The 23,167-nt window shown below is 35.7% G+C and overlaps 1 protein-coding gene across 2 annotated transcripts in view; it reads left to right on the top strand.

Moving 5' to 3' along the window:
• Positions 1–23,167, top strand: part of chl1a (cell adhesion molecule L1-like a) — a 61,694-nt gene that overhangs the window by 14,906 nt on the left and 23,621 nt on the right. The window contains exons 1-13 of one of the 2 annotated variants that reach the window (XM_079849844.1): positions 5,237–5,359; positions 13,477–13,661; positions 13,852–13,960; positions 14,668–14,858; positions 15,133–15,255; positions 16,184–16,354; positions 17,917–17,952; positions 18,334–18,433; positions 18,541–18,716; positions 19,518–19,652; positions 20,595–20,735; positions 21,192–21,303; positions 22,972–23,138. In XM_079849844.1, the coding sequence (XP_079705970.1) occupies positions 13,580–13,661; positions 13,852–13,960; positions 14,668–14,858; positions 15,133–15,255; positions 16,184–16,354; positions 17,917–17,952; positions 18,334–18,433; positions 18,541–18,716; positions 19,518–19,652; positions 20,595–20,735; positions 21,192–21,303; positions 22,972–23,138 (1,543 nt within the window). In that variant the 5' untranslated portion in view covers positions 5,237–5,359; positions 13,477–13,579. Of the gene's footprint in view, positions 1–5,236; positions 5,360–13,476; positions 13,662–13,851; positions 13,961–14,667; positions 14,859–15,132; positions 15,256–16,183; positions 16,355–17,916; positions 17,953–18,333; positions 18,434–18,540; positions 18,717–19,517; positions 19,653–20,594; positions 20,736–21,191; positions 21,304–22,971; positions 23,139–23,167 lie in introns of those variants that run through there. The other variant, XM_079849845.1, reaches the window with a different exon arrangement.

The following is a 23,167-nucleotide window of genomic DNA, read 5'->3' as shown; positions in this document are numbered from 1 at the left end:
AAGGTATTCTGCAAAGCTCCTTATCTTGGCATTTGACAGCACATTTTGTGAATTTGTTCTTTGAAGTCCTTTAAACCAATAGTGTCCTTCATTATATAGTTTATGCTTTTTTTTTTTAATTATCTTCGAAAATTAAAGGTGCACTCAATACGTTTTTGCCTATATTTTGCTTGCTTTTCTTCATCCCAGTGGTCTTGAAGTTTATACTGACACCTAGTGTCCTGGATGCATGAAGTTTGTTTATTAACTGCCTCCTTTTCACAATGAAGCTGTTTGTTTATCTTGTGTTTTGCTCCTTTTTATCTATGTTTTTCTCCATCTCATACTGCACACATCCATATAATGGACACATTCAAGAACAAATTGTGACAAAATTAGTAAGTTAGACAATTGCATGAAAATGATTGGTCATTCTATCTCAATATGGTGGCACCCATGAGGGGGCGACCCTCTGCATGCAGAATAAAACAACTTTTTCTAGAAGGCTGATATATTCTGAGTCTTCATCTCATGTGAGTATCATTGTATCACTTTAATAGATGGGTTAAAATACTCTACTGACTTGTATGACTCTATTTTAAGTGATTATCTTAACTTGACATCTTTATCAGCTTCTCCTTCTCTGTTCATCTTGCTTTCTTTTCTTTCTTTTCTCTCCCCCTCTCTCTGTTCACTTTCAGCCTGACCTGACACACTGCAGTCCTTCTAGACCTGCTGTTAATGGGGTCTTTCAGCAAACCTCACAGACTAGAACAAACACACTCATTCATGCGTCTCCAAAATGCTAATGCGGCTGGTTCCCGACACATTTTCAAGGAGTTCCCATGTCATGGCATGGTGTAATTCCTCACACAGAGAGCCATTAGTGGAGGCAGCCTACAAGCTAACAGTGGCCAACAAGGCCCTGACATAGACTGGCCCTAGTGGCCCCTGTTAAACAGGTGCCTAAATGCATTTGGCACAGACAAGAAAATGCAGCTCTATTTTTTATGGTCTTCAAGGTTATATTTTTAGTAGTTGCTGTGTTATAGTAGAGATGTCACTACTCTTGTAATTAATCAGCATTTAACTGCCAAATGGCAACCAATGGCAGCTCGTCAGGGGAGGCAAGGGAGGGACAGCCTTCCCAAAATTCTGAGATGGAAAATGGGAGAAGGACTATTTAATGTTAATTAAAGTTAATTAAATGAAATTAAAATTCATTTTCATGCCTCAGAATGTGAATTTCTTTATTGTAACACCATCAAATATTACTGATGTTGGAACCACCGCTGCTCCTCCACCGAACGTATCAAATCGAGTTTGAGGGATAGAGGCAAATCCATAACTGGAGACTTTTGCCTCCATCGCTATTTTAACACGGACATTTAAAAGGACAGAAGGATGGATAGACTAGGTGAATTAAATAATAGTTATATTTTCTATAGCTGTATGTGTTTTTTTTTTTTTTGCTTTCTTTTTTTACATTTTATGTCTAAAAGTGACCAAAAAAGCTATTTTAAAGCATTTAATAATTATTTTTTTAAAAAGTCCTCTGTAGAGAGGATCCCTAGACCACTACAGTTTGTGTGTCTCCTCTATTTTAAAATCCACAAGCCAACCCTGATGGAAACTGATAATGTTCCTTCTCTTTCATGTTATTCAGAGAATCTACAAGAAATGATGTTACAAGGGCAGTAGCCAACAATATGCTATTTTTCAGTCATTAGATTTATTTTTCAAGACATGGTATTTTTTCCAAGGTTTTTCTGGAAGTTACTGTTTATTGAGTCCGTATAATTGGTTAACAATTAATTTGACAATTCTGAACCACAATGAAACTGACAATTCCTCTTTGGGACTTTTATAGATAATGCAGCATCAGTTAGCTATATTATTGCAGTTATTAATTCATTTGTAAGTGTTTATAGAATTATATAGAATTATACTTTTGCATAAAAAAAACACAATTATTTTAGAAAAAGACAAGTTATATTCTACAGCGAGACCAAGAAAAAGAATGCTGATTTTAATATTTAATTTTTAATGATTCAGTCAAATCATGTTGGATTCTAAATGTTTAAATATACCAATTCATTAAAGAAGCTTTCCTTTAATTAGAGCAGAAATCATTATTATTATTTAAAATACACTGGGAAAAAATGGTGTAGAATTTACTTTGAAACAATTTTCACTCTTTTTCAACTTTTTTTTTTTTTTTTTTTTTTTTTTGCTTTAATTGGGGGGTGGGAGAACCATTCCATAGTTAGAGTTGCATACCATATTCAAATCATTTATGTACTGAATTAATCATTCTCTTCCGTGTTGGAGATGCATCTGGTTTAAAGTCTTGAGTCTTGAGTGAATTTGATTGACAGGCTGTGGTTTCCTGTTTATCTGCTGCTGGGTTCTGTCACAACTTGTTGTGAAGATTATAATTGAAAAAAAAAAAAAAAAAAAATTGTGTTAAATCAACATGAAATGCTCAGCAAGTTGGGGCAGAACACTCATCCAGATTTTTACAGCTGATGATCTTGGTTCCATCTTGGAACAGGGACCTTGAGGACCATCAAATACCACCAAATCTTTTGCATCTCTAGTTTATCTGAGACACAGATGTGCACCTAAAATTGGACAACACTGGAAAAGCTTCTCTGGAAATGAATGGCACATTCACCTCCCGCACTTCTTTAACTATGAGAAATGAACCAAGCGTTCATTGAGAGATCTGATTATGGCCTCCTGATCCAGATAAAACATTCATTTCTCAGTCGTATTCTTGTTTTGTGTACAGACAGTACAGACCCACTAAATGAAGAAGGAAAACTAAAGGTTCTTTTAATGAGTCAGGTTTCATAACCTCAAGCCAAATCGGATATTTCTGCTTTTACCGTTTACATTCTTGTTTCTAATTAACGCATGTCATTAGTGTGAACAGAACACAAATATGCATTGACATATTTGCATGTCATGCACACAAACAACAACAAAATACAAGACAATCAAATAGCATGATGAACAAACTGGTATGCTTGAATCAAATTTGATAACTCGTTTGTGAAATGTTTTCTTTACTTGAATTTAAAGTTCCTTTTTTTGTTTTTTCATACTAAATATTTTCGCCTTTTTTGAAGATACTGGAACTGACTGGCTACAATAGTCTTAACAAGTGCAATTAATAATGATATTTATGATGATAAATATGCAAAATTCCAAACTGGCGGTGTTGCATGGCCCTAAATCTGATGCAAATTATATTTGAAAATAGGCCAAATCAGATTGTAAAAGATAAATTATATTTGGACTACTTCCACCTTGTAGTGCAGGTATCCTCAAGGACATGACCAGAGATTGTCAACAATATTTTCATATTTATATTATAAATCAGATTTATTGTTGTTTGTTTTTAAACAGTCCTTCCAAATCCCTTCAAGCCAGCCTTAGTTTTTGCACATTATCTGATTTGGGAAAAGGTCTAAATATCAATAAATGCAGTAAGATTTTTTTATATTTCTTAAATAGCTTAATTTAATTTATGTATAAAACAAGACTATCCTTTGCTTTACTTCAGGGTTGTAAAATAGTGTGGCAATTGCAGTGGCAGAGAGAGTTTTCTCTTTTCGTGCAGTGTATTATTAAAATGATTAAAGCAGACGAGGTGTTGTGCGAGAGTGCTGATGGCCCAGGATGTTCCTGAATGGTAGGGAGATGAATGGGAGGTTCCGTCACTCTCTTCCTGTCTGTACCAGATACTTCCAAACTTTTACTGCGTTGCGGTGAGGCACAGATTAAGAGCTCTCTCTCTCTCTCTCTCTCACCCCATCATCTCTCTCTCTCCATCCTGCCATCCTAAATAACTGAATACTGATAGAAACGTTTGATGCATTTTTCCGAATTTTGCACTGAAAAGTGCTGTGTTGACTAAACTGTATGTGAACGGAAAGATGTGCTGCAGCAGGTCCGGCCATTTGGAAGAAATAACACTATGAACTAATACAGAGAAATAATACAGACAGGCTGTTTTAATTGCGCTATTGGATCTGTAATGTAGCACAGTGGGATTATGAAGGTTTTGATTCAGTATCCAGAAATATATACATTTTGTGAATGGCTTCTAAAGGTCTCAATAATTCAACACACAAAAAACATTGCGCCACAACCTGTGTTTATCATTCAAGTGAACCCGCATTTACTGTAGGACCGTGAATCATGTCTTCTTTTATCTGGAATTGTTTTGTTCATGGATGAAAGCATGCCACTCAACCATGCTGGCATCCGCATTTTGTTTTTCCATGCATATGTTTAAGACACGATCAGCTGTGTTGCTCATGTGAGTGTCACAGGTTCTAGCCTGTGTTTTACCATTCCATCTTTCTTCCAAACAATCTCCTCTCTGCTACAATTTATTAGAAGTTTGTTTCTTGTTACGTAAGCATGAATTTCACTTTTTTTTTTTTTTGTTATTTTAAGGTATTTCCCAGGGAAGTAATAAAAAATAAATGTAATTAAATTATTTTAATACATTAAATATTACTTGCTACTGGCAATAGATACACTGTTGTGAGAATGGAAGATATGCTGCTGCTGCATTAATAGACATACATAAATCACCATAGCAGATCTAGGCAAGTGGAGCTGGGGAGGTGGAGGGTTTCAGGGGGACTCTGATTACAAACACTTACAGAAACCTCTGAACCAGACTGTTGAGCAAGTAATCTCATTGGCTGCAGGGTCAGCAGAGGCCAATCAGCTTGTGCCATGTGGTAATGGTGTAATTGCTTGTAGATTGAATCGATCAGCCTGGGAGTTTCATGACTAAACTAGATATTTTTTGGCTGTGTTTTCTGCAGTATTATTATATGTGTGCCTAACATCTGAGAATCATTGATTTTTTTTTTTGGCAATTGATGGGACACACCTCATGAAACTGGGATGTCTGGTCTCCCATCCCTTTAAACCATTAACTCCATTATAAGCATTATGAGATGGAGAAAGCAATTCATGTCTTTTCATTAAGTTGCATCGGTCATGTCAGACTTAATGAAAATGAATGAAATTTTGTATTCTAAAAGCTTCTCTATTGTTTAATTCACTATAGAGCTCTGTGATCGAATGGTATTCTTTTGAAATGGGCTTTCTAGAAACAGGATAGGTAGCCACACGCTTCACGTTGACTTGCCATGCCTCTGTGTTTGCTTAGCCCTCAAGTCACCTCCCTACTTCTGGTATTACTGGTTCTAGGTTCCCGTGAGTTGTCAGATGTCTGAAATAATGTACATGAGTGTTTGTGTTCCAGTGAGTGGATTTCAAGCTTGTTTGATCTCAATGTATTTGTGCAAGTGAGAGGGACAGTCTTGTGAGAGGAGAAAAGTGTCCGAAGGTAAGTGTGTTTGTCTATAATGCAGTTCATAGAATTAATATTTTATTTTATTTTATTGCTTACTATACAGAAACTATGTATTTTAGTGTTTTTCTTTTATAGTGAAAGTATGCTAAATATGTCGATGTAACTTTGGAATTTTGACAGCAAACAAGGACATGCCGATTATACAGAGGCCAAAATAATGAAAAATGTTTGGAAGCTAACATATAGAAATCATTTGCATGTTTCAACATGCAAATCGCATGCTCATGTACATACATAGCCTACATATCATGCATTTCAACACCTCTATGCCTCAGGAGAAATACTGTTAAAGTTTGAAGTTGCATGCAGGATTTGTGACTGATTTGCTTTGACATTTGATGAGCAATATCTTCAAGGTTTGCTAATTAGTTTTTGATTTGTTTGCATTTGTGTGTATACAGTAGCCTCAAAGGTATTTGAATATGTAAGCAACACTTAAAAATGTAGTTTACAAAACGTGTGAATCTGCAAACTAATTATGCAAACTAATGATGCCTACTTTTCTCAGCTATTTTTATTTATTTTATTGTTAACCATTGGGTCTCAATAGGATGTTAGTGGATGTTTGAGATCAGTTTACACAGGTGTTTAAAATATTAACCTTGAAATTGAAAATTATCAATTTGCACTTTGTTCAACGGTTGTTTTAAATGTGCTATAAATACAATTTGTATTGTATTGTATGATACAATAATTATTCACATTCAGGAAGTAAAAAAAAAATGTCTTCATCTTAGGTCTATTTTTTTAGCATTTAAATCCTATAACAAATTTTGTACATCGTTTTTTGATTGAAAAGTGTGCCTATCTTTCTTTAAAACGAAAACCACTTGGTTTGGTATTTTGTTATAATGCAATGATATTCACACACTACCATTCAAAAGTTTGGGGTCTATGGTTTTTTACAAAATAAATTAATGCTTTTATTCAGCAAGAATGCATCAAATTGATCAAGAGTGACAGTAAAGTTTCTCTTTAATTTCTCTATAAATGCTGTTCTTTTGAACATTCTATTCATCAAATATTGTTAAAAGAATTTATCATGGTGTCCACAGAAATATTAAGCAGCACAACTGTTTTCATCATTGATAATAGTAAGAAATGTTTCTTGAGCATCAAATCATCATATTAGAATCATTCTGAAGGATCATGTGACACTGAAGACTGGAGTAATGATGCTAGAAATTCAGCTTTCCGTCACAGGAATGAAGTACATTCAGGTACAATATGTAAAACAGTTATTTTTAAAATGATTTTTTTTTTTTTTTTTTTAGTTTTTCATTTATTTTTGATCAAATAAATTAAGCCTGGGTGAGAATAAGAACATTAAAAAAAATCATACCGACCCCAAACTTTTGATCAGTTATGTACATTTTTAACTGTGGCTTACATGTCCATATATATTAGTGAGAGACAGAAAGAAAACACATGGGGGAGAGAGAGAGAGTGGGAATACTCAAATGGGTTTCAACTTGTCCAAAAGCCTCAAACTTTTCACACGCAAAACCAGCCAACATGACGAATCTCGCATAATTTGTTTTATATGCGACAGGTGTACGTCTTGCGTACAGGCCATCAGTGAGTCGACATACCTGCTTCTATAATAACAGGTGCCTTTATGTTGTGGCTTCCACCGTGAATGAGCGTTACTGTGTCTGCTTATTAGTTGTCGTTTCAGGCTGCTTGGATTTTCTTTGCTTCCTCTCTGGCATTTTTAAAGCTTTGTTAGTGTAGTCTAAATATTTAACCGATGTTGTAAAAGCTCCGGTGCAAAGAAAAAGAGTTCGGTTTGTGAATCATGATGAGTTAATGAGCATGTTTGCTGTAGACAAAGGTCAAAAGGCAGCTGTCACAGCCGGATGGGCTTTGTTTGCCGGGACACTGTGCTATGAAGATTGGATTCTTTGGAATTCAGAGACAGTGTCCTGGCACAATATTTATGGCCACTTAATGAGGGACATGTCTTAATTCATGAACTTATATGACCCATGATTTTAAGATCTTGAACATCTGCTCTGTATCTGCCATGTAGGAGACAAAAACGGTTTGAGGTTGGATATATCTTAAGCGTAGCTTTCTATATTATCAACAGCTATCGCGTTTCTCAGGAGCTAATACCCTCCTCCATCCCCAGCTCCTCTCGTCAGTCAGGATTTGGCCTTCTGAGTGCCCTTGAATCAGAATAAATTCATGAATTATGTTTTACTTCAAAATCTTGAACTAATGATATCTGCAATACACTCATGTTGGTTCTCTTCTGTTACCCTAAGGGGGGTTATCGCTGCTCTCCCTGCTCTTATCCATGCTAGGCTGCAGAACAGAACCATACCGCCAATCCTAACTGTATGCTAATGGTCAATCGTATTTGACGATAGTGGTCCTGACACAACTAAGTATCCATCTAATGATATTTAGTTGTAAATAAAACAAAGATTATTAGAGTACATTTTACAAGAAAATGCCATTTCAGTTTGTCTATTTTAAGTTTACTTTTAATGTGTTACTTGTCATTTCTTTGTAATTGTGAAATTTACTAGCAATTTCCGAATGAAAATTGTTTCTACACCAATTTATCCATCCATCCATCCATGAAATTTAGGCTACTTGCAATTTCTGAATGAAAAGTTGTTTTTTTCCATCCATCCATCCATCCATCCATCCATCCATCCATCCATCCATCCATCCATCCATCCATCCATCCATCCATCCATCCATCCATCCATCCATCCATCCATCCATCCATCCATCCATCCATCCATCCATCCATCCATGAAACATTTCTTATTATGCTACATTGGTGTTTATTATTGGTGTGATTTTTTTTCAGTGAATCTGTCTGCATGTCTCTATCACATCTCTTTATGTGTGAGTCATTTGCATCATTTACTCAACCAATTTGTTAAAAAACACTGATTCACTCAGGAGCCGAACACTGTGTGTTGCAGTGGTTCCGCTGTTGCTTTATTTTGAGCAATTAGGCTTGCAATATCTAAAACATACAGTAAATTACTCAATATTAACGTTTTGTTTATTGAACTCGTATAAAAGCGTTTCCTTCTTGATACTACAATAACTTTTGCTGTTATTGTTAGTTGTAAGGTGCAGTTTTCAATGTAATGTTCACATTGTGGTGTACACCTTAAATGCAAAGTCTAGGATTTCATATAAAGTCCACTGTGTACACTTTGCTTGCTTTGTTTGGACAGTTCACAGTCTGGGATCATGTGTTGTTGCATTATATATGTTCAGCTGTACTGAGACATACTGTAAGTGAGTGTGTTCTTCACTTTGTTTGTACTTTCTACATGCGTGCCATATGGTGGTAGAAAGCATTAAGTACAACAGGTGGGTCAAACAGACCACAAAATGACACAAAGCACTTAAAAAATCATTATACTGCACTCGTTAGTCATCAAATTAAACATAAAAATAAAATAACCTTATATGATTGTGACTTTCAACACATGCTGTTTCGTCAACAAACAATAGTTTTGTCTGAGCATGATGCAATCTCCGTGCGTCTGCCGACCCTATAAGACAGCATTAGGAATTAAGACAATAGGATTGAATCCATTATACAAAGAGGATTTTCACTGTTGACACACTGCATACTATCACAAATCAAAGCAATTTCCTACTTGACTGCTCATATAACCACTATTTCCTGTTTTCAAATGATTATAGGACAATAAAATGATTCCAAGGTTTGTGTTCAGTCAAATATCTCAGTGTCAAAGTCTCCTCAGACTGCTGTGTTTTCATATCAATGCTGTTCTGATGCGTTGAGTTGTGTAGGCAGGAATTCCAGCACTTCCCGGACCATTCTTTAATGGTTTGTGAATAGCTCGGCGGATCAGGCTTTATTTGAATCTTTGTCAAAGGTTTAAAAAGCCTTGTATCCTGGTGAGAGGCTTTGCCGACATATGTCTCTTCACTGAATCCCCTTTAGTGCTTTACTAGAGTGCTGGGGCATGTTTTCGGACTCTCTCTCTCTCTCTCTCTCTCTGTGTGTGTGTGTGTGTGTCGGAATTTGAGGAGCATGCTGAGAGTTTGGATGCTCAGTTTAATACTATCACTGCTACCTCTGGGAATTACCGTCTTGACTGCATGTGTGTGAGTGTGACTAAGTAAGTACAGAGTTTCCATGTTCTGTTTAGTTGGCTCTTTGTTTAATGGATTAAAGTGTGCAGTTGTGTGACAGTGAAGCAAATGAGAAAGGTGTAACCGTAAGCCTCAGCAGTTTTCTCTGATGTTAGTCATGGATATCTTTCTCTATATCCAGCCTCCGGGATTAATGGATGAAGTATCCAGTCATGTGCTTCAGCGAGTTTGTCTTACTCAGGCTTGTTGTTTGATTAACTTGCTGCACATGTTTTTAATTTGTTCATTCGAAATAGATCTGCAAATAATTACAGTATGATTTAATGTGGATGTATTCGGTTCAGTTAGATGCGCTGTTGCAGATGAGCTTTCTGAATTAACGCTTGCGGTGGTTTATTGGTGTTATGGGAGTGAATGGGGTCAGAAGTTTACTCCATGTTGTCTTAAGAAGCATCAGGCACTTGTTAGGGTCTGCAGAGGTCACCAGCCTACATATATTTAAGCTAGAGATTTGCAGGTCAAAAGTTTGCTATTGACAAGCTACAACTTTGGAATACAACAGAGCTAAAATAAAATTGATTTCCTCCCGCTTGTCCTTACATATATTGAGTATGTTAAAATAGATTTATTTTATTGAAGATTGATATGTTTAAAAAAAAAATAAAAAAAAATAATAAAATAAGAAGAAATGTAAATATAAAGGCACTTGCAGATGCAAATACTTTTGAGATACATTTACTACTTCATTTTCGGAACAATCATGTTGTTTTTTTTTTTTTTTTTTTTTTTTTTGCTTTTAGTGTCATTTTAATAATTTCAGAAATGAGTCACCAGTGTAATTGAAGTCTCGGTACAGGCTTTCTGAAAATATATGGGATTTCAGGGTTTATAGCTCATTATAACTGCCTAAATTTGAAACATTTAAAACATTTTTAAACTAGATCACTAAATTAATATTTTAACATCATAACATAATATTTAACTCTTTTTTTTTTTTTGTGTGTGTGTAAAAATCTCAGGGCAGGGCATCGCTGTTGTCAGTGCAAATAGTGTGCGAATTCGTTATATATTGGTGTTTTGAGTTGCTCTTCATGTCACAGGGGAAGACCTCCAAATTATGAGCCAGGGGCAAAAGTAAGAGAATCTATCACCTCTGGCCACTACTGGATGAGGAGAGTTAATCTGGGTTGATGCTGGTAATTTGTGGAGGCGGCTTGACTCTGTGCATCTTGTGAGTGTGAATGATTATGTGTGGAATGAGCCTGCGGCGCTAGCGTGCTTACGGTTCATCAGCCTTCACAAAGGCGTGAAGGCAAACAACGCACACGAGTCAGCGAAATAAACAACGTGAAATACTTTTCTCGGCTGATGTCTTCTATTCGAGCCTTGCAACCTTGTGTTTTGACATTGCACATGCTGAAAAGTTCACATTTTCTGAATGTGCTACTAAAGCTAAAACGTTATTTCATTTTAAACCCTTTATACAATTTTCAAGAGAAGTTTATATTTAATGACTCTGACAATGTCATAGTGTAAACCAGTAAAAAGTAATAACTTTTTTTTAATACACGTGACCAGGGCCTAAAAGTAACTTTTTGCCACACCTGCCAATGGATTTTGCCAATAATTTTTTTTACCAGTCATGAAACATTAATCTTTATTAAAGTTACAAAAGTTATTGTCAAGAGCAATGAGTGTTTGTTCTTTGTCTTTTGTTGTTTGATTAAAATTAAAAACACAGACAGCAGCAGGAATAATAGGCTGCTGTCCCTTTAAGACCTATATGGATCCAATATACTGATACACGTGTTTTCTTTCTCAACTGTTTATGTTCACTTAAAGGGGAACTTGGTAACTTTTTTAACTTAATAAAACTATTTAGAAATCATTTGGATGGTTAAACAACCTGTTCTGGTGATATTGGTGACTTTCCCCGCTCCCCCCAGCGTTCCCAGGCGGAAAACCAACCTTGCAACTTGGGGACTACCGTCCCGGCAAGATAGAAATTGGAAGTCTCGTGAGAAGCGAGAACGAGAGCGAGAACAAGCGCGAAACACGAATTGCTTTACGGCAATTCGACATAAACACACACGCATGTATGATGTATTACCAGATTACCCACCTCGGTAGACATAGCTCCACACGATACAGTTGGCTTGCTCCGATCAAAACAAACGCACATGAGCAGCGGTAGAGAGGGGGAGGAGGCCGCCACAAGTAAGTTTTTTACGACCGTGTTGTGAAATATACGCCCCACAGCTGTAGGGGGAGCTCGTGGGGAAAACATGCGACAACAAAAGGGAAATTCAGCGAAGAAGTGACTAGAGTTCGCTAGAGTTGCCGAGTTCTCCTTTAAGACATAACTGACTATGTTTACGAGGATACTTGCTAAGATGGGCATTGTTACATAATTGTATCTGAATATGTCTGTTCAAGTGCAAGAAGATGTGAAGGAGAGCTCAATTCAGTATTCGCACGCTGTCTGAGAAACACATTGAGTTCCCTTTGGTGTCTTCTTGCGCTTTTCGTGGTTTGTTCATGTTCACATCATTGCATTGTTAGAATTCATAAAAATGTTACCGGCCAACTGGTGATTGACACCGTTTCATATACTTGCACACTTTTACTTGTTTGGTGCTTGGCGAGTGTTAATTTTAGGCCCTGCTTGTGTGTATTGGGGTGTGAAATATTGACAAAAAAAGATATGTCCATGTTCTGCGAATTTGACAATAACGATAATACATCACAATTTTGGTGGTTGAATATGATTTCACTTTTCTAGCTTTAGTTAGTGTGTAATGTTGCTGTTTGAGCATAAACAACATCTGCAAAGTTACAACGCTCAAAGTTTTTTGTATTTTCATTCTAAAAAATTGAATACATATTAATAACACTATATATTGTGTTATATTACCTTGTCAGTGAATGACAAAACTAATTAACGCTTTTGCGAGGGTGTTTCTAATACAACGGCTGAGGGAGTGACGGCAAATTTGACATCTTTCTCTTCTGACCAACTTAATAAAGCTCTATATTTTTTCAATTCTTTTGAAAAGTCCTAGAAAGTCCTTTTTTTTTTTTTTTTTTTTTGCTATTGGAGCTAATGGATATACAAAAATTATATTTGCTGTCATCTCCTGTTCACCGGAAATGTAAAAAGGGTCTGCAGCCGCAAGCCACTGTATTGAGTGAGTCAGTCATTGAGTCATTTATCTGATTCATTCAGGAATGAAGCAAGTGACTGTCTGCACCACGTGACATTTTACAACCTGAACTAACCTCATCTTGTCATTAAAAGGTCAAAGTTTGTCATATATTAGGAGACTTATTAACCCTGACACCCTGCACATGACTTTATTGGTCACACCACATGATTTTGAGGACAATTATTTAAAAAATCTTATTGACAGTGAAGCAGTTGTGTTAAAATATATATATATATATATATATATATATATTTTTTTTTTGCTTTGAAAAATTATTAGTAATTAGAAAAATATTAGTTTCAAAATGTTTCATTCTTTTAATGGGTAATTTTCTTCATTAATTAAGATATCATGTTGTGTCAGACTGGCATTTTTGACTTTATGCCCCCCCAAAATATCATAATTGGTTTTAATACATTAAAAACATGCTCAGCATAGAATAAGTATATTTAAATCATTGTATTCATGAATTGCATGTTTAATGTATTTTTAATTAAATTACTACATAGGACCCCAAAAAAAGCATCACATCGTTGACCTAGTTCCTGGATTTAAATGCAGGCTTTGTTGATGATTTGAATCAATATAATCTCGCTTTTGAGGTGATTTAAAAAAAAAAAGAAAAAAGAATCTTGCATGCTATTTATCCAAAATATTGTAAAACACTTTAGACTACTGGTTCAAAGCGAACAGCTCCTCAAATCTCCTCTCACTTTCGCTGTAGAAGAATTTATTACAATTTGTTCTCTGTTCTGACTCTTGTAATCTTTTATGTCTCTTTAGATCTTTTCCTTGGAGGAGTCAGTGAAGAGCTCTTGCTAAAAGAACAACTTCCCAAGAGTGTTTTCAGCATTTCCTTCACCTTTGTCCATATCTGCTGGCTGGGATGAAGGGGCTCAGGAGCCTTAGTGTCATGCTCCTGTCGGCCTTCTTCTCCACTACCTTTGGTCTTTATTTCCCTCCTCAAGGTAAGTACCAGGACAGTCAAATTGCTTTCGTACGTTTGTTCTTATCAGTGCAACAGTTCAACTTGAGGCTATGGTCATTATTCAACACCATTACATGTTATTATCTAGTAAACCGTTCCAGAAAGAAGCTTGCTTTTAGCATACATGAGCATCTCAACAGCTCTTTTATCCTGTGACCTGTTTCCTGTAGTGGAGCAGCTGCCGACCATCACTGCTCAGACCTCGGGCTCTCACATTGCCTTGCCATATGATGAGATCATCCTGTTCAAGTGTGAAGCCAAAGGCAACCCGAGACCTACGTGAGTGAGATGTCCTGCTTTTAATGGGTTGATTCCCCCAAAAATGGAAATGATGTCAATTGCTCACCCTCATGTTGTTCCAAAACCACTTCCATTCAGCTACGAAACACAAATGACATCAGATTTCAGGACACACGAGAATGAACCTCATTGGTTCTTGTGCGTTTGGTGAAACATGCTTAAGTTTCCATTTACCAAATGAGTGCACTCTATGTACGTTCGCTCATCAATGTTTATATGTGAATAAAAGCCTAAAACAACATGAATGACATGAGAGTGAGTAAATGATAACAGAATTTTCATTTTTGAGTGAACTATCCTTTTAAGGATGTCTGTGCAGACAGCTAAACTGGAGAAATATCCAAATTGAAACTTAACCATTTCTTTGTGCAAAATGTGAAAATGTTAGGTGAAAATTAGGTGTTTTTCTGCCACTGTAAATATTCATTTTTTGTCATTAATTCTATTTGATTCTCTTCAACAAATATAGGGAAACTTATTCAAACAGAAAGGAGGTAAACAGAAAAAAGGGTTGAAACAGGAAACTTGTTAAACTTGTTTAACTTAAATGACAGTAATTAGAACTATACTAAGAGCTTTTCTTTCATTTTGAGGAAACAATCTACTTTTTTTGTCCATGTTCAATAGGTGGAAAGAAAGTATTACTGTTGCTGAAAGTTTCCTGTTGTGTGATTTTAAACGAACAGGTACCGCTGGACAAAAGATGGCATGGATTTCGACCCACATAAAGACCCTCAGCTCATCAAAGAAGGAAGTAGTGGGACTTTTGTGATACCGAACAATAAAGATAAAGTGAAATACCGGGGAAAGTACAGATGTTATGCCTCAAACAAGCTCGGAACTGCAATATCAGAGGAAGCAGAATTTATTGTGCCTAGTAAGCCACTGCGCATAAACATCCCGTCTCACATTATCTTAGCTGCTAATCATGAAATTAAAAGTAGAATTCCAGAAATTCTAGTATATAGAATTTCCTTGGATCTGTTCCAGGAAATTTGCATTTTCCATGTGTCAAGCATATCAAGCATGATGTTGCTCAACTTGTTTTTAATCTTGATCAATGGTTTCAGTAGGCCGCCTGTCTTACATTTTGGTAAGTAAGTGACTGCTAAGAATTTAAATTCAGTTTTTGTTTTTGTGCTTGATCACAGTGGTACCCAAGTTTCCCAAACAGAAGACAGAGCCAGTGGTGGTCACAGAGGGCGAATCAGCGGTTTTGGAGTGTAACCCGCCACAAGGGATTCCCCCATGGCAGCTGTACTGGATGACCAAAGGTAATTCAAGATACTTGAGTTTCCTGCACATCAATTTAGTCAAATTGAGGAATCCAAGGGGATATTTGTTATGCACTTTCCTGCAAATTTCTTGTTAATTTCAATATTACTTCTTCAAATCTCATCAGCTGTTACAACAAACATTATTCTTTCTGATATGTCAATCAACTCCTTGGCCACAGAATAAACAGATGCAGGCATATATTTCATCCGGCTGTAACTAGCATTTTTCTGGCGCCAGACTGGAGTTCATAAACGCCTGCACTAATAATAGGCTTTTGATGGTAAACATGTTATGGTTCATGTTGTAAATGGTGAAGAATGCTGTTGATTAATACTTACTTGAAGCATGAGATATGTATGTGACATTTGAAGAATTTCATCATTTCAGTCAAGCCAGTAAAAGAGTAGATTAGTCAATCTCAACTGGTCGCAACTGAACGCAGAACAAAATTACCATATATAAGTAAATAAAAATGTCATTAATAAACAAACTTTATTCATTCATTAATAAATAAACAAACGGTTACCACACAATACAAATATTAAAGCCAAACATTATGCATCAATGCAACTCTAACTTTCACTCAATTTCTCTGAAGGAAACTTATTGTGTGTTTGCTTCTCAAGTAAATTGAACATGTTTAAGAATGTTTAGATATATGTTTACTAAAAAACAAGCACAAAAATGTTTTTCGCATTGTTATTACTGTACATGTCTTCACTTCTTGAGCTGACGAGGCGTCTTAATCACGTTGAGCCACCTACAGTTGATAGAATATCTGAGCATTCAAAGCTCTACCCATGATGCCTGTTATCTGTTGTGCAGTCTGTCAGATGGGACTATTTCTGGGCGGTTTGGATGGTTGCCCTCTCAGATGTCCTGTTGCTCATGTTAATCTAACAATCCTCTCTGTATTGTTCTCAGATCTTCGGCACATTGAGCAGAATGAGAGGGTGTCCATGGGCCTCAATGGGAATCTGTACTTCTCAAATACACTGCTGTCTGACAGCCATGATGACTACTGCTGTTTTGCCTCCTTTTCCAGGATACGCACAATTGTTCAGAAACCCCGCATGGTCCTGAAGGTCAAGCCAAGTACGTGCCAAGAATCTCCGTAGGGAGTAAAAGTAGCATGATATGGTTGAAAGAAAACTAAATCGAAATTAGTTTTATGCTATTGTGTGTATACACTATGGGGTCGGTATTATTTTTTTAATGTCTTTGAAAGAAATCTCTTGTGCTCACCATGAAAGGCTGCATTTACTTGATCAAAATACAGTAAAAACAGTAATATTGTGAAATAGTTTTACAAATGAATATAACTGTTTTATATTAGAATATATTTTATTCTGTGATCGAAGATGAAAGTGTCACATGATCCTTCAGAAATCAATCTAATTTGATGATTTGATGCTCAAGAAACATTTCTTATTATTATCAATGAAATCTGATTGATATTTTAGTGGAAACAACGATATATATATATTTTTCAGGATTCATTCATGAATAGAAAGCTCAAAAGAACAGCATTTGAAATCTTTTGTAACATTTTAAATATTTACTGTCACCTTTGATCAATTTAATGCATCGATGCTGAATAAAAGCATTATCTTCTTTCAAAAAAAAGTCATATAGTGAACAAATGGTTTTAGGGATGATCAAACAACATTTCGTAATCAACTAATCAATCTTTAGAAAGACCTGCTATGCTGGTTTTGGGTCCTGTTGTGTGACGTAGGACACATTCTTGCTTTCATGAACAGCTGGACGAAGCACAACAGGAAGTGGCAGGGTTTTTGAGAAGTGTTTTTAAAACTATATGTAGTTTGGCACGTCGTCATGAAAATGCAATCAAAATACTTTGAGATGCACAACAACGGCTAAACAAACTAGGCTACACATAGATTAACAATTACATTTTTAAATGGACTCTCTGTAATTGTCTCTCAGGGCGTATTCACACTTGGCTCATTTGGAGCATTTGTTTCGAAACCTCCCTTAGTTCGGTTCGTTTATGCATAAATTAACACAGCCATCGCGCTCAGATCCGCGCCAAAACACTCGCTCCGAGATCGCCTGAACGAGTATATATATCAATATAATTGATCAGTCAGAGCGGCAATGACGGCTAAGTGTTTGTGTGTCTCAACCTCTTTTTTTACAGTTTATGGTCTCAACCGAACCATGAAGAAACTGCAACATTATAACAAATTAAGTCAAACGATCTACGGGTCTGAAAACGCCCTGAATTTATTGATGATGGTTGTAGACTAGTTCCAAAAGCAATGCTCATTTGGCTGTGCGATTCTTTAAAGTGAATGCAATTTATAGATGCACCTGGTTTTAGTGTATTGTCAGCATGCTGTTTTTTACCATGCTAATATAACAGTAATTGTTGGACAAACTTGCATCTCCATCTTAACCCCCATTAATATCCACTGAGAAATAAAGGCGTTAACGCAGTATGTTTAGCACAGCTAAAAATATTAACGCTAAAAAAGTCTAAACCTAATTATTCTAATCAGTAGTTGGATGAGCACTCTGACCCATCCTTACTACTTTGTATTTGCATGCACCCATGTGTTTCTTTGGGCTCTTGTGCTGTTCGTTACCATTTGAATGTGCTGAAAATGCAAACACTTTTCTTTTTTTCATAGTAAATTCAAGCCAAGGGGATGATGGCATCATGAATGGTAAGTCACAAACAAGAAAGTCAAATATATTGTAAAATGTGCTGTGTATCAAATATGCAAAAACGTTCATTTATCTTTTTTTAGGGCTTTTCTTTGTGCTGCAAAAAGTTTAAGGATAAGGCTTCAGCACTTGCTTGTTTGTCAGCTATTTCTATAGTTCAGACTGTGTGTGCTAGAGTTTTCTTCAGTTTGAGATATGCACTTTTCTAAGAATATCTAACTGTCGCTTTGCAAAAAATAATGGCATGTTTTCTGAGAATATGTCTTGCATCATGTGTATTTCTCTTACCTCTTTGGCCCATTTTTCTTATTCAGACTTAAAGGTAGGTTTCTTTTTTATGTCCATGTCAAGGCTATTTACCATAATTTGTCCCTGTTCAGTTCAGGAGAGGAAGCCGAACATTTTGGTGCCCTCCAGTCATTCAACAACATACCTAAAAAAAGGAGAAGAGCTGGAGCTGGAGTGTATCGCAGAAGGACTGTGAGTTTCCTTCTCTATGGCCACTTAGTGCTTACAAACACACCACAGCAGCAAAGCACTTCCACTGACAGAGAGAGTGACAGCTATTTATTTTGGACTTTTCTCAGGCCTACACCGAAGGTAGAATGGATATGGGATAATTTACCGAAGCGCTCACATATCAAAAACTTTGGAAAGGTTCTGACTATACCAAATGTCACAGAACTGGATGAAGGGAAATACATGTGCAAAGCCAAGAATGATCTTGGTGAAGCTGTGCATCATTTCTACGTTGTTGTGGAAGGTATGTTAACATTTACAAGGTCTTAAGCCTGAATTTAGCTAGAAATAGTAGCTAGAAATTGCTCTGGTTCACTGCAAAAAAAAAAAAAAAAAAAAAAAAAAAATTAAGTACAATCAACTTGGATGTTTAAGTCATTTCAACTTAAATTACATTAAACTGACTTAAATGAGTTAATGCAATGTAAAAACATATGTTGTCACAACTTATTGATCATTTAATTAATATAATATAAACAAATTAACATAATATACATTTTACAGTGTATACAATTATTTTAAATATCATTATCCAGTAATCACAAAAAACTAAAGAGATATAAATATAAATAGTCTGTTTAAATATATGCAGTTTATATGAAATCTGTTATATATATATATATATATATATATATATATATATATATATATTATTTTATGTGTATTTATACTTTTTTATAATATACTATTTTTATATTTTATTTATTTGTTTATTTATTTATTTATATTATTTTATATTTATTTTAGTTCTTTATCAATCATAAAACCAATTTATTTAATGCAGTAACACACACACACACACACACACACACACACACACACACACACACACACACACACACACACACACACACACACACACACACACACACACACGCACACGCACGCACACACAATCTGAATGAAAACCAAACTCCAGGTTGATCACATAAGATCATCAACACTAAATAAAATTGTGAAATCATGTCCCTTCCAGACACAGGGGGGCAGTATTGCTCTAAGTAGGAAGTTGTTTTAATCCGTATTCATATGTTGTGTGTCTCAGAGCCGCCCAGCTGGCAGGAGGAGCCAGTTAAGAGTCAGTTAGCAGAGATTGGAGCTGACATCCACATCAAGTGTTCTGCTACGGGAAAACCACAACCCACAATCACCTGGAAGAGAAACGGCCAGGCCCTTGATGGTGTGTTAAACCCCCTCCTCCCCCACCCCTATCATGCCCATTTGACTGAATTTGTCGGCTCAAAGCCACTGACAAATGCATTGCAATTACTGGCTGTGTGAACAGTCTGTTCCTTTTTTTCTTTTCTTTTTTCATCATTTAGACTAAACAGCAGTGAAAATGTGGCCACTTCTGTATTTATGCACAATTTACATGCTCTTGTAAAATGATATATCAACAGTCAATAGATCAGTACATAATATACAGCAAGTCAACAATGTTTCTTCCAAATATATATCAATATATAAGTTTATTGTTGCTATAATGATATGAAATAGTTCCACTTTATCACAATCAAATAAACTTAAGTATATCTTTAGTTGGACCTCAGCACTATTTCTGGATAACTAAACTAGTTGTTCCAATTTAGCAGACTTTAAGTATGCCAATTTAGTATACCAAAAGTACAATGGCAGGGTATTCATATTAAGTAAATAAATATGTAAATGTATTTGTAGTATACTTAGCATAAAATAAATGTGTTTCAAATACATTTTGATATATTTATTTTTCACTAGGGAAGACATTTATAATGATACAAACCATATCCATTACAAATAAATGCTGTAAAGAATCCACGGTTTCCACAAAAATATGAACTGTTTTCAACATTGATAATAATCAGAAATGTTTCTTGAGCAGCATAATGATTTCTGAAGGAACACGTGACACCGTAGACACTGACAATTCAGCTTTGCCATCACAGCAAAAAATTACATTTTAAAATATATTAAAATAAAAAAGGTTATTTTAAATTGTAATAACATTTCACAATATTAAAGTATTTTTGTTTAAGAAAATGGAGCCTTGCTGAGCGAAATAGGCGTCTTTCAAAAACATTACAACATTGTACAATCCCCAAACTTTTGAATGGAGTGCCAATTCAAGTGTGTTTCCCCCCAGGTTTCTCTTCTACCAGTCACAAAGTGCTTGATGACAGAATAATCATACTCAGAGCGGAGGAGAGAGACACTGCAGTGTACCAGTGTGAAGCCTCCAACAAACATGGGACCATACTTGCCAATGCGAACGTGCTTGTCATGAGTGAGTACTTCGCTTAACTGTAAACAATGAAAATCTTATTGCTATGTTTAGAATGCAATAATAGGTCAGGTACAACCCACATAATTTACATGTATCAATTAATCATAGCGCCAGAAGAGAAGATTGTGGTCCTCATTGAAGTTTTCTGGGCTTTGATTATGATATGATTCTCTTGCTGACAAGTTAAGGCCTTAAGGGTTTCAGCAGCTGTTCATTCGTAATTGACGTAGAAGACAAACATAAAACGTGTGCATGAATGTGTGTGTGTAGGAAGTACTTCGCTCTCTGTTTTCAGTTTGTAAAGCTCTGGCAGAAGAAGACAGCACTTTTATATGCTAATACATTTTTTACAGTTTAATTTGAGGAGTGTGTCTCGGTTTGGTGATCCACGGCCACACTGGCTTGTTTGATGTGTGTCTGTGTGAACTGTTGACTAATGGTCTGGCTTTCTCTCAGATCATCCTCCTTTGATTCTGACACGGAATGATCTGGAGTACGCAACCATGTTAGGCAAGAGTGTGATTATGGACTGCAGAGTCTTTAGCTCACCACCTGCCACCCTTAACTGGTGAGTTTGGGATCAAGCGTTGTGATTCTAACACTGTGTCCTAAGTTAACATGATGAGCCACAAATGAAACGTCTCTTTTCTGTTCTTTGAAGTTTTTGTCCTAATCAACTGTGACGAGTGGTGCTACATTTTGTTTGTCTCTTGGTTTATTTATCTGTAATGAGGAGCACACTGAAATCTCGTTGAACTCGTTGAATCTCGTTGAAAGTACAGTATGAAAATTAAACATCAAACTTGGACGAGGAGAGGATGATTGTGGAAGGATTAGATATTATAGGACAAATTCATCAAATTGAATAATATGTATTATATATAAATATGTATTTCTAGTTTGTACGCAGAGAGAGAGAGCTGCTCTGATTGGCTGATTTGTGATTGATTGTTGCGTCATGCACTATTTTCATGTTCAGTGAAGACAAAAAAAGTTTCTTGTCACTGCATAGTTACAGGAAACTTTTTTTTTATCTTCACTGAACATAAAAACATTTTTTTTTTTTTTTTACGTCACACCTGGTTAGTACATGTGTACGAGTGTTAATGAAGGCAATTGATAATACATATCACTTAAAAATATTTGGGCCTATATTTAATATTTATGTATTTTAATTGCATAGAAATTCAACCCATTTGGATATGTCACATTTTTCACAATCTTATACAGGGTTCCTACTCATTTTCCATTTCAAAATGCCATACTTTTCCAGACTCAAATTTCTAAACCTCTCTGTAGATTTTCAGATCATATTTAACAAAATATGAATGAATTTATTACTTTTGGAAAATATGATTATTGAAATCAAATAGATGCAAATATAGGGCATGGGACTTATAGAAACAGCTACCAAAAAGTAGAAAGGGCTAACATTTCCACCATTAATGATAATGATTGCCACACCCCATTCAATATACATTCTATTTTAATAAATATTAATATTTTCCTATATAACTGCAAACCCTGTTGAGAAAAACGGCTTTTTAATTAGTCCTAGTGTTAGACATTTGTGCTGACCTAAACTGGTCTTCGATCGATCAATCAATCAATCAATCAATCAATCAATCAATCAATCAATCAATCAATCAATCAATCAATCAATCAATCAATCAATCAATCAATCAATCAATCAATCAATCAAGCATTCAATCAAGCATTCAATCAAGCATTCAAGACCAAGCAAGCATTGTTGCAAGCATCAACCAGTTAATTAATTGAAATCTCTCTCTCTATATATTTATATTATATATATTTTTTTAAATAAAAAACAACTTCTCAATTAACATTTTGGTAGATACAAACAGATTTTTGCAGGGTTTTCCTCAGATTCTGGGTAAATGATTGCACTGCAGACCCAATAAGGTCAAGTGAATTAAGTGAAGGAAAAAGGGACAATATATTGAGAATAGACACTGCAAGATCTATAGCCCTTTTGAAATGTCTGTTCTCTCCAGGGGATCCTCCTTTTGCACTCATATTTATGCTCTTTTCTTCTTTGAAAAGTTTCCTTTCAAAAACCTTTGGTCAATTTTGAAAGTCGTGTTAAAAAAATAAAAAAATAGGCTACATTGGATTCTGCTTTATCAACAGAGCATCTGTAGTCATTTCAGCAAAGGCCCTTCCCATGGGCCCCTATTTCAGAAGAACTGTGAAGAGTTCAATGTTTGTTTTGTAGGAGAAGAGAAGACCCAGAGGGCTCTGTAGATGGAGAGAGATATTCTCTCCTGAAGAATGGCTCCCTGCAGATTCACAAAGTGGAGAATGAAGATATGGGCCAGTACAAATGTTCGGCAAGCAACTCTGAGGGCACCGCCAGCATCACCACTGAACTTTTCATCAAAGGTCAGCCACCTTCCTTAATCAAAAAAAAA

The sequence above is a fragment of the Squalius cephalus genome (assembly GCF_949319135.1).
Source record: "Squalius cephalus genome assembly, chromosome: 18".
Classification (NCBI taxonomy): Eukaryota; Metazoa; Chordata; class Actinopteri; order Cypriniformes; family Leuciscidae; genus Squalius; species Squalius cephalus.
Note: the sequence above shows the minus strand (reverse complement) of the source record. Positions and strands in the feature narration are given on the sequence as shown.